This window comes from Pipistrellus kuhlii, unplaced genomic scaffold (assembly GCF_014108245.1).
Source record: "Pipistrellus kuhlii isolate mPipKuh1 unplaced genomic scaffold, mPipKuh1.p scaffold_m20_p_10, whole genome shotgun sequence".
NCBI classification, from domain to species: Eukaryota; Metazoa; Chordata; class Mammalia; order Chiroptera; family Vespertilionidae; genus Pipistrellus; species Pipistrellus kuhlii.
Window position 1 is genome coordinate 26,269,133 of NW_023425405.1, and position 12,752 is coordinate 26,281,884.

General features: G+C 44.8%; 1 protein-coding gene across 1 annotated transcript in view; it reads right to left on the reverse strand.

The window, feature by feature from the left end:
- DNAH11 (dynein axonemal heavy chain 11) overlaps positions 1–10,711 on the reverse strand; it is a 196,412-nt gene extending 185,701 nt beyond the window's left edge. Inside the window, exons 1-6 of the mRNA XM_036429948.1 lie at positions 10,343–10,711; positions 9,278–9,421; positions 7,819–8,015; positions 6,922–7,111; positions 5,441–5,540; positions 3,121–3,332 (exon numbers count right to left, since the gene is read on the reverse strand). Coding sequence (XP_036285841.1) covers positions 3,121–3,332; positions 5,441–5,540; positions 6,922–7,111; positions 7,819–8,015; positions 9,278–9,421; positions 10,343–10,711 — 1,212 coding nt within the window. The remainder of the gene's footprint in view (positions 1–3,120; positions 3,333–5,440; positions 5,541–6,921; positions 7,112–7,818; positions 8,016–9,277; positions 9,422–10,342) is intronic.
- Between the last annotated feature and the right edge of the window lie 2,041 nt (positions 10,712–12,752).

Below are 12,752 nucleotides of genomic sequence, written 5' to 3' on the forward strand. Positions count from 1 at the left end.
AATATGAAGCAAAGCATAATGAATTAAGAACTCCACCACTTACAGCTGGGTGATCTAGAGGAAGCTATTTACCTTCTCTGGGGTTTTTAAAGGTTGTGGTTATTATTGTTTAAATGTAAAATGGATCTACTAGCACCTTTGTCAGTGAATTTCTGTAAAGAGTTTAAAAGAATTCTGGCAAATAACAGGCATTATACCATATTTGTTAAATATTTTAAAAAATAAAATCAGAAAACAGCAAACAACTTGTGAGCGAGCAGGAGAGTTTAGCTCTTCAGGGTACCTAGGTATAAAAGTTGGCTCATTGCTGATTTTTTTATTCCTAACATGTTGGGGCAGATTTACTACCAGTCCACTTGAAGAATCAAGAATCAGGTCAACAGAACCTTTGGACAGAAGTCAGGAACAGTAACTAAGGAACTAGAGAAGCCACATTATTTCTTTGGGAGCTTGGCAAACTCTGGCCATCGACACAGACGAGGGTCCAGGGATAACAGGTTTACAGATCTATAAGTAATTAGAATTTCTTACAAGCCACAGACAACAATGTGTGACCACCTTTGGGATTTATACACAAGCAGGACATAGTCTCAAAATGAGGATACGGGGTTTCAGAGAAGTAGTGGGAATGGTCATTGACCCTGCAATAGTGATCATGCTTAACAACAGAGCAACAACTGAGCTCACATAACAGAGAAAGAGAAATAGAATACAGTTGGAGATAAAATATACAAGGAACTGCCCTTCTATCTCCAATCAATAGCTTCAATTATCTGTAAGTCAAAAGTTTGGAACCAACTTCTTTGAGCTTCTATTAAATGCCACACTGGACACTCACTTAGGTTATCCCCTTTGATCCTCACAATAGCCATGGGCTAGGCATTATCTGTACTTATTGATATGGAAATTGAGGCTCGGGGAAGTAATTTAACTTCCCTCAAGGGGTTCCATTAGATTTGAATCTACCTTGGTCTGCATCCAATATACTTTCCATATATCACTCCGCCTCTTCAGAAATGCAGAGAAAATAATAAGCCTGTTAGTAACTCCATGTCATAGACCAGAAACTCTTATCTGCATGTTAGGACACCTGTTCTCTACTCTGGATTTCCCCCTACATTCTGGGAGAAATTGAGCAAATGATGTTACCTTCCAGGTCTAAGTTAATTCATCTGAAAAAATACACACACACACACACACCAGGGGCTGGATGGAAACACAGTTCCCCAACCAGTTTATCCTACAAAACTGTTCTCTTCATTACTTAGGAAGGCTACTGGAGCAGCAGAAGCCCCAAGCTGTTTGTGTCTTGACTATGAACAGGCACTCCAGGCTCTTAAAGGCCTTCCAATTTACCCCTCTCTACAAAGAAAAACTTTTAATTTTCTCTATGAGCTAGAGGTGAAAACCACTGGGAAGCATGAGCCTAGATCAGTGACTTAGAGTCAACCATAGGCACCCACTCTCCTCTAGCAAATCACCCAGGCCTTTCCAAAAGAGCCTACCTCCTTGGCCACCATGATTGTTCCGGGCGCAGAAATAACACACACAAACCAGAACTAGAAAGGAAGGCAGCCTCTTTCCCAGGAAGTTCCTCTCCTGCCAGGGCACACATCTGGGGTGACCACAAACCACCTCGCAGCCTGCGGTGAGAGTCTGAGAACAGACTCAAGCACAAACCAGCAGCTTGGAGCCTGGGGGAAGCTCTGGGATGGTCAGGCCACCTCTGGGAACAGGCTACTCACAAAGTCACTGCACTCTGAGACGTGTCAGGGTCACACAAACTTACACACTTCTTGCTGCTTTTCACACTGGTTTGTCAGTTGCAGCCAAAGGAGATCCAATTTTGGTGGGAAGCCTTCTAACAACTCAAAGGCTAAGCCGCATACACAAATCCTGATTCTCTGGCATTTGGTTGAGACACATGCCCTGCTATGGACTAAATTGTGTCCCTAAAAATTCAAATGTTGAAGCCCTAACCACCAATATGATTGTACCTGGAGACAAGGTCTTTGAGAAGTAATTAAAGGAATCAAATGAGGTCCGATGGGTGGGACCCCAAATCTGCTTTAAGAAGAAAGAGAGGACACAGAGGGAAGGCAGCCATCTGCAAATCAGGAAGAGAGCTCTCACCGGAACATACCCACGTGGGCACCTTCATCTGGCTCCCGGCCTCCAGAAGTGTGAGTAGACAATTTCGGAAAATAAAGCCACCCAGTCTATGGCATTTTGTTCTGGCAGCTCAAGCAGACTAAGACACACGCTCCGGCTAAGAACCACCACAAGTATCTTTCAGCTCTCAGGTTATATAACATCCTCTGATATCAGGGACAGGAGAAGAATGTTTACACAGAAAGAATGCAGAAGCAGTTTATTTTTTCTAACATTTTTCAAGTTGACTAAAGAGTAGAGAAGCAATTGTAAACAAGAGATTTTTAAAAATCCACAATTAGCTGAAACCAGTTTGGCTCAGGGGATAGAGCATCTGCCTGCAGACCAAAAGGTCCCGGGTTCGATTCGGGTCAAGGGCATGTACCCTGGTTGTGGGCACATCCCCATTAGCGGGTGTGCAGGAGGCAGCTGACCAATGTTTCTCTCTCATTGATGTTTCTAACTCTCTATTCCTCTCTCTTCCTCTCTGTAAAAAATCAATAAAATATAAATATTTTTTAAAAATCCACAATTAATCAGAATTCCATTAATACAATTTCACTTTTTGAGGATAATTTTTTCCATCCAGATTCTCTTAACTTACTTTACTTTCTAAAAGTCTTCCGCCAGCCAGTGTTCCTGAGGAAACCCGAGAAAAAGCTACACAGCACTATGTAAAGCTGCCTTTTATTAGAAGTAGTCTTAAATCTCTTTGAAGAAACAGTGATATTAGACAAACAAAATTCATTAACAGCCTGTCCTTTGAAATGTATTTGACTATGTCCAGAGCTCCCTAGCTATTTAGGATGAAAGGTCACCTGGCCCTTCACCATAAAAGCCCTTTCTACAAAAAGAAAGAGAAAAGTAGTATATTCGGACTGTAGACTGGGCTAATTCATTCTTCATTGGCCTAATAAAACCTACCACGTGGCAATCATCCCTCTCTTTCCTATTTTCAATGCTGCATACCTGATCGATGAAGAGATTACAAAACTCTTGCAACAACACTATGACCCGAGCAGGGGTGTTGTAGAACTCGGAATGGCTCCAGATCAGGCAGATGGTGTGAAATAACGGGGCGATCAGACCCCGGGTCTGTGGGAACTCCGTCTCCTGGAGACACTGGATGTGTCTCCGCAGTGGTCTCAGGTAGAGCGCCACGTCCTGGGCCTCGAGCAGAGCTGCGGGGAGAAAGCCACGGTCACGTCTAACCTCACTTCCCAAGCTCCCGGGACAATGCAGAGCAACATGGCTGAGATCACTCATCCCACAATTGACACAGGACAGGTTTGGAAGCCTTTACACCCCGTCCATCTGGGACCGCCGTTCAGGAGCACCCTGGGGTAGCTACTCACACAGCACAAGTAAACTGTGACAGCAGATTACGTGGGCAAGAACCCCAGAGTCTAAAGAAAGGGATGTAGCTCGAGGGAAACGGGGAATAACACATCTCTGTGAAGTTGTCCCTGTATGGTTTGGATTACAAGCTTCATCACTAGAATGTTCATTCCTCCTAGGGACTTGGATTAACAATGTAATCATCTGTGGCCTCATTCCAGTGTCCTATGAGCCTAACTCTGGTTCAAATCCCAGTGACTGGGCAATTTTCTACTATATAATTAATAATAATAATAATATAACTTGCTCTGATTCTTCCAACAATTCTGCAAGAAAGGTATCAATATGCCAGTTTGCCCAATAAAAGCCAGAAGCTCAGCAAACTTAATATGGGACAGGAATCCAGATCTGATAGACTTCACCCCCCACCCCAAATATCCCAAATATTCCCTCTCATCTATTGCCCGTTTTCAAATAGAATTCATGGAAAAAGCCCTAAAATTTTATCAAAACATTTCCAAAGTAAATTTCAAGTATTCCTAACCTTCCACGTGTTACTTAAGAAAAAATAAAATTTTCTAATGTTAAAAGCAAATAATAGTTACTTGTTCATATTATCTTATAATTTTATCACTTAAAACTTCAGTATTGGCCAAAACCAGTTTGGCTCAATGGATAGAGTGTCAACCTGCGGACTGAAAGGTCCCGGGTTCGATTCCGGTCAAGGGCATGTACCTTGGTTGCGGGCACATTCCCAGTAGGGGGTGTGCAAGAGGAAGCTGATCGATGATTCTCCCTCATGGATGTTTCTAACTATCCCTCCCTCTTCCTCTCTGTAAAAAATCAATAAAATATATATTAAAAAATCAATAAATTTTTAAAAAAACTTCAGTATTGTGTCTATGTATATTTGCTTAACCGTGCCTAAGAAAACACAAACAGAAATCCAGAAACTGGCGAGGCTAAAACCAGATAGCGAGCCCTGGCTGGTGTGGCTCCTATGCACCCAAAGATTCCCCATCACAGCACAAACCTAGGTTGCAGGTTTGATCTCTGGTTGGACACATACAGAAGGCAACCAGTCAATGTTATTTCTCACATCCATGTTTCTCTCTCTCTATTGCTCTCTCTCACTCCCTCCCCTCTCTCTATAATTAATAAGCATATCCTTGGTGAGGATAAAAACAACAACTGGATAGTGAGAGGCCAAGGAGACTTTTCACTGGATCACTTCTTTTACTTACTGGGATTTAACAACGTGCATGCATTACCTGTTCAAAATTCACCAACCAAACGTTCTTCTCTGTATATTTAATCTTCACTAAAACTTTGATGACATCTTTGAGTTCTTACGAGCTCAGTAGGCGTACTTACGACACTCAGAGAGTCTACTAGTGAATAACTGGAATAACTGCTGCCCAGCTGTTGATTAGAAAATCTCTATGCTCGGCTTTGATTTATCCCCTGCTGATTACCAAAGGCCTTTCTCCTTCACATACACACATTCTCATTAAAACTTACACCTGGAGCCACTCTGGTAGGTACCTACTACAGACCCTAAAAACCTAGTATCAATAGAGGAGGAAGTACAGATGATTCAGATGAATTTATCGTCCAGCCGGTATGGTTCAGTGGTTGAGCACTGTCCCATCCACCAAGAGGTCACTGGTTCAAATCCCAGTCAGGGCACATGCCCAGGTTGTGGGCTCAATCCCAGAGGGGGTGTTCAGGAGGCAGTTAATCAATGTTGATATTTCTCTTATGATGTGTCTGTCTCTCTCTCCCTCCCTTCCTCTCTCCCTAAGATCAATAAAACATTTTTTTAAAGATGAATTATTATTAAAAGACCCAAGTACCATCATCTCATAAGCAGGCTACTGGCCCAAGGCTGGCACGCAGGCAGGCACTGCCAGGTCATGAGGGGCTTGCAAGGTGAAGGAACGAGTCTTACCATTTTTTACAGCTGTGAAAATGTCCTTCAAAGCTGGGAAATAGCTGCTTCGTTTCGTTTTCAGCATCTTCACCATTTTGAGGACAGCAGGAGCCTGAAGCTAAATTGGAAAAAAAAAAAATTAACAAATAAAAGCTAGATTAATGACTAATAAATGCATTCCATAATAAAATATTTAAACTATATTCCACTCAAACAATACAGCATTTAACCCTCAAAGAAATATCTGGTTTCAAGTCAAAAGTAATTTTTAAATAGCATTTTCATCTTGGCTTTTTTTTTTTTCTTTAATATATTTTATTGATTTTTTTACAGAGAGGAAGGGAGAGGGATAGAGAGTTAGAAAAATTAATGAGAGAGAAACATCAATCAGCTGCCTCCTGCACATCTCCTATTGGGGATGTGCCCGCAACCAAGGTACATGCTCTTGACTGGAATCGAACCTGGGCTGATGCTCTATCCACTGAGCCAACCAGTTAGGGCTGTCTTGGCTTTCTTAATTTTAATTCGTATAAATTTACCTATTAGTACACAGGTAAAATATTAAAATCTATATATATACTATATATATATATATATATATATATACACACACACACACACACACACACACACACACACACACACACACTAGTAAAAGCCTTAGCAGACAGACCAAAAGCTATGAGGTGCACTGACCACCAGGGGGCAGATGCTCAACGCAAAAGCAGAAACCAAAGGCATGGAAACATGGAATAGACTGATGAATCTCGAGGGATGGGAGAGGGAGTAGGGCAGGAAGAGATTAACCAAAGGTCTTATATGCATACTAGATGCCTGATGCACAGATTTGTGCATCAGTGGGGTCCCTCACCTGGCCTGTGAGGATTGGGACAAAATCAGCTCTCCAACATCCCCCAAGGAGTCCCGGATTATAAAAGGGCACAGGCCAGGCCAAGGGACCCCACCCGTACACGAATCCATGCACCAGGCCTCTAGTTTCCACATAAAATTTCTTGCTCTGTTTCAGGAAATCTCTGAGAGACCTGTAAACATAACAATAAATGCCTTAGTTTTAGAACATTAAATGGAGTAACTTGTCAGGAAAATACCCAACAGAGGAACCAAAGTTAGCTCTCCCAAACCAACGTCTCTCCACTAAGACCAAATTCCTTCCCAAATAAACTAAATTGACTAGATTAACTAAATATCATCTTTGAAGTTTCCCTGGGAAATCTCTCCTTTTCTGTGCCACAGTGTGCTTCCAGTTATCTCCAATGCTGTCCAAATATTCTCAAAAAAAGGCAAAACTCATGTTAAGCCCCATTCATTTTTAAAGTGCATACCAAAAAGCGCTTCAGAAAAAGAGACCAAATTATTAAGTCTTTCAAAGACAGTAGGTTAAGTTTTTAGAATTATTTGGAAATCACTGCTCCAGAGGCCAAATACTACAAATATTCTTCAAATTCAAATCAGAAGCAATTTCTAGGCTCTCTACTTACTTGGTCATAAATGCATGATAGATTCTCTTTCCTCATTGTCCAGAAATCCAGTTCCGTTTGAGGATTCGAGTGAAGGCCATTCAGCAGGGGCTGCCCTGAATCTTTCTCTATAATTTCTTGGATTTGATGTGACCATTTAATGACCACTGATTCAATGGCATGGAGCACTGTCCTTTCATTTGGCTCCAAACTGCAAACATTGATAGGATTGATAAAATAAAGTCAAATCATGTTATCCAAATATAGATAGGGCTTGGGTTTTAACAGCTATTTTATGTACCCATAAACCGGTTTTCTAAATAGAAACACTTCAAAATCAGTCCATGTTAGAATTCATAGTTGTGACATAGTTGTCACTGGTATCTCTCTAACACTAAAAAAACATTGTTGCCTGGCTAGAGTGGCTCAGTGGTTGAGCATCGAACCATGATCCGAGAGGTCACTGGTTCCATTCCCAGTCAGGGCACATGCCCGGGTTGCATGCTTCATCTCCAGTAGGGGGTGTTTAGGAAGCAGCCAATTGATGATGTTTCTCTCTCACCAACGTTTCTCTCTCTCTCTCTCTCTCCCTCCCTCTCTAAAAATCAATAAAAAATACTTTTTAAAAAACACATTGTTAAGCAAAAAAAAAATTATAGCCTCTAAGCCATTTTACTGAAAGAATATTCTTGACATCATGGCAACTGTTACAGCTTGATTTTTTGTAGCTTGCTTTTTTAAAACTATACTTTGAAAGGAAATAATACATACAGTGCTTCCGCATACCGGTAACATTATTTTAAAAACATGATGTAGTTAGAATTCTCAGTTTTGCTAACAATTTGCCAGAGGTCTGATATCAAATGGGTATGTTGGCTCTCCATTTTACTACCCTGAATATACCATGTCAGTACGTACTGGGTCCCTGGAGTTTTCGCATTCAAGTCAAATTTCCCTGCAATAGTCGGAATTGGTAGAAGAGTTCTTCCCAACATTTTACCCCTTAAAATATGCATTTTATGTTTTACGACTTCTACGTGACGTTCCATGTCTTGTGAAATAAAACAGGACCAGGATTTATGGTTGTTCCTATTTGAAAGAATTGGCACTAAAATCTAGAAAGAAAAAAAAAATGTTTAAAAGCAGTTAAATTAATTTACATACAAGGTGCTTCTTAAAGATTTTCTTGTCAAACAAAATGGGCAACAAAACCACTTCATTTCATAAAGATGTTCCTATGGTATCAAATCTCAAAAAAAAAAAAAGTAAAAAAATCAGCGACCCATTAAGAATTATAGATGAGACAAATTATTTCAAAGAGGCAATAACCTACTTCTTGTTCATTCATTTGCCCATTTATCAAACACTGGTGAATGCTCTCAATAACTCAAAGTTAAGCGAAGTCACATCAAGTAAGGAAACTGCTTTCTTAATGCAAACTGAGCACATTGGCAGATTCATGGAAAAAAAAAATATTTTTGAATCGCATGGAGGCGAGAGTAAATGAACCTTCTCAAGACCCACTGGCAGGGCTGCGCTCACTGAGAGCTGACTTACTAACTCCTCGCCCAGCAGTTCCCAATGTCTGGGGCACAAGAGCATCACCTGGCCATCCTGGTGGGAGCCAGGTGCTAATCTGTGTGAGGTGCGCCCGGGTCGAGGATGTTGTGGAGTTCCCCAGGTGGTTCTAATGTTCAGCAGAGCTTGCGAACCCCTGCTCTGAGGCCACAACAGTCGCTGAGTACCGTGTTCCTCAAAGCCCCTGCATCAGGCTGGAAATGCCGAGTTCCAGCCCACCACACAGCCTGGCCAGCCCGCCTCTCCCTGAATCCCCAGGTGGTTCTGGTACACATGCAAGTGCCAGTCACCTGGGGGGCATCTCTCTGATGTTAAGGGGAGAGGAGAGGGACTAGGAAGGCAACTATACCTAACCCTTTGTTTCCGTTATTCTTAATCACTTAGAAACTGACAAGAATCAAAAACTGACTTCCAAAACCCTTTCCAAAGTGTTGTCTCTGCTCGGAATGTAAAGTTTAAAACCTCTAGCTGAGTACAAGAGCCTGTTCAACTCAAGCTGCTTTTTATTGACTGCTGTTATTTAGAAAAAGATGGTCCTACAAATACCACCTGTGGAACATGAGCATCGGCAAGTCTCCGCTGCTTTGAGGAGCAGCCTAGAAGCTGTTACACTCCATCCATTGGCTCAAGAGATCACTGGCTTCTACCTTCTCTCTCTTAAAAAACAAACAAACAAAACACACACACCCAAAAACAAACAAACAAAACACAACAACAACAACAACACAGAGCTGACCCGAATAATCCCGACTGTCCCCGAGGACATCGAAAGACTCGAACATTAAAGAGAGACTATCACCTCATCTAGGAACGCAGTGACGTGTCCCAGAGAGGAGGCCGGGATTTCTCCAAACAAAACCGTCTGAAGGAAATCGCTCACGCCGGTGCTTTCAGCAATCTTCTTGGCAACATAAATGAGTTTATGTTTTGCATCTCTCGGAATCTGAAACAGGAACAAGATAATTAGTGTAAATCCAGATGTAGCTTCCATGTTTAACAAGCAGAATCTAACTTGTAGCTAGACCGCTGGCAAAAAGAAGGAAAACCGGATGCCTAACGGAGTGAAGTGCTCCATCTCTCTGTCTACGGACAACTTTTTAAATGAGCTATAATTATAAAAGTAGCACGGCAAAAAGTTTCAAAATTCACAACACCCGAAGGCAAGTTCCTGTGACTGTCTCTCTTCTCTGGGATCCTGCTTCCCGAGGAATAACAGGACCTCATCCAGCGAAGCCGGTAACATGTTTGCACTCCGCTGAGGCTCCGTGAGACCTAAAGACTGTAAATCTTGCTGCAAACTTTTCACACGTGAAAAACACTAAAATGCCCATGCTGCCCTTGTAGGTGACACGTTCACCTTCCAGGGGACGAGCCCTCTACACTAAAGGGGGCGGGGAGGGCGGAGGGAAGAGAAAGGAAGCGGAGAGGAGGAAGGCTCCCTCCCCTCCCCAGGGCTGGTCAACTCCAGGTTTGCGCAGGCGACCCCGCACGCCTTTTTCGGGGTCACGTAATCTTCCTTGGGGGTGAAGTGGGGCTCACGGCGATCAGGTCATCCGGGCCACATACATTTTTTAGGGAAGTGGCTCCAGGGTGACCGGTGAGCGAGAGGAGAGGGGGTTACCTGGCACCGGAGCCCCCTGCGCCTCCGCCCAGGAGGCGGGGAGCAGCTCTGCTCACCTTCCGAGCCTCCCTATGGCCGCTCCTGGCAGAGTGGGCGCACCTGGGGGTGCTGCGAGTCCGGGGCGAACTCCAGAAAACGTTTTGTAAAGGGCCTGAGAGTTTGCCCCCTGGCACCTAAGCAGGGACCAGGGACCTGTGATGCTGGGCGGGCGGCGCGGTCCGGTCCCCTCCGCTCGCTCCTCACCTCCCGGGAGGCCGCGAGCCGGCCCGCGGCGGGGACGCCGAACACCAGGCGGGCGGGGCCGGGGCTCTCCAGAAACTCTGCCAGGACCCGCCGGCGCTCCTCGCTCTGCAGATGCCGGCTCCACGTCTCCGCCGGGAGCCCCAGCAGCTGCTCCAGGCGGCCGCCCAGGAAGCGCACCCGCGCGTCTCGGGCGAAACGCCGAGCTCTCCTGGCCGCCGCCGCCGCCTCCTCCTCCTCCTCTTCTTCCTCCTCCTCCTCCTCCTCCCTCTCCTCCTCCTCCTCCTTTTCCTCGTCCTTCTCCTCCTCCTCCTCCTCCAGCGCGCCCGCTGCCTCCAGGCCGGAGCCCGGAGTTACCGCCGGGGCTGCCATCGGGCACGTCCAGGAGACACGGGGCTGGCCGGCTGCGCGCGCCCCGGCTCAGCCCCAGGGGGCGAGGACACGGCTCCGCAGAGGCGCCCCTGCAGGCTCCCTACTCCTCCTGGGATCACAGAGCGCCCGCCTGCGGCTCCTGGGCAGCAGGTGCCGGCGCGCAGTGAGCCCCGCGGGAGGAGCGGCGCCGGCCCAGGAGGAGCAGCGCGTCCCGTTGCCCGGGAGACGGAGTCCCCGCCCCGTCCCACGGGGGTGGAGTCAGATCAGGGGGTGGGGCTCCTGGGGCGGGGCTTCGGGCTCCGGGCCGCAAACCCGATGGGGGGAGAGGCGTGTCCTCGGCTTCTCCGCCCACTGGATGTCCCCGCGCCGCCGGGGAGGGTGAATCTCCGCCCAGCAAGGATGAGCAGCTGTGGTTTCAGCAGTTCCATCTTGGGCGGAGGTTATTGCCCTTCGCAGGTGCTGGGTGTTTTGCAAATGGAAGGCCAGGCACCCCTCCAGCAAAAGGGGAACAGCTGGCTTGATTGCGGTGGCCCAGGGATACCTGCAAAAACTTCAACCTCTATGCCTCCCAGGAGAGCTACGAAGAAGTGTTGCCCTCAATAATCCATTTCATAATTGGCTATTGATAAACAGGTGTTTCCAGCAAGATTCAGAGCCTCAACAATTTTTCTTTGGGGAATCTTTTTTTGAAATATATTTTTATTGATTTCAGAGAGTAAAGGGGAGGCAAAGAGAGATAGAAATATCAGTGATGATAGATAATCACAGATTGGCTGCCTCCTGCACCCCCTGCACTGGGGATGGAGCCCGCAGCCCAAGCATGTGCCCTTGACTAGAATGGAACCTTGGACCCTTCAGTCCGCAGGCCAACGCTTTATCCACTGAGCCAAACCAGCCAGGGATCTTTTGGGGATCTTAATTGTCTCTTGCAGACACCTACACGCTTTTCTAGTTACGTGATCAGAATCTTGAATTAACACAGGCTCCGGGAAAGCCTTGATCGTACTGGGGCTCCAGTGGCTAGTTGCAAGTCTGGAAATCCCTGCAAACACCTCACAGTGCTGCTTATTCCAGTTTTGCATCCTCAACCCCTGAGTAACAGGAATTCTGTAAATAAGAGTTGTATTAAGTTGAAAGTGAAAAATGAATTTCAGAGTCAGCAGGAAAGTTAGTAGTGCAAGTATTAAAGTACAAGTTTCAAAAAACTATATAACTCCAAATATAGAATAGACATGTTTAAAGTCCCATTAAACTCAATATTGAGGAAACCAACAAAATGGAGAAGTTCCAATGAGAATTAGAAAAAGATTCACAGGCAGTGGAGAAAGTCTGTTGGGATAAGATTGCTAAACTTAGAAAAATACTTTTTAATGTCCTTTAGGGCGATAAAATCTTAACTTTCTGGAGGGGGTTCTTTTTTTTTTGGAGTAATTTGTATTTCAGAAATTATCTACATCCGTAGTGAACAAAAATAAAAATATTCATATTCACTGAGCCTGGCTCCGTAATTAATAGTAAGTAACCAGCCAAGAAAGGTACATTTCCCTAGATCCGTGGTCAGCAAACTGAGGCTCGTGAGCCACATGCGGCTCTTTGGCCCCTTGAGTGTGGCTCTTCCACAAAATACCACGGTCTGGGTGAGTCTATTTTGAAGAAATGGCATTCGAAGAATTTAAGTTTAAAAATTCGTCTCTCAAAAGAAATTTCAATGGTTGTAACTGTTGATATTTGGCTCTGTTGACTAATGAGTTTGCCGACCACTGGCCTAGATACTTAAGTAATCTTTTGGTGGACGGATCAGTTAAACAATGTTAAAATGTAACACCAAAAGAGACACACTGACTTTCTTTACCGGAGTCCCACATTTTCAGTGCTTTTCCTTAATAAAAGCTCACATTTATCTGGTACCAGCCAACAAGGGCCATGTACTGTGCTGAGTTCATTTATTTGCTCCACAAATATTTACCAAATGCCAATTAAGTGCCTAGCACTGCTGTCGATGCTGGAACTACACCAGGAAAAGGCAGACCAGATTCCTGCT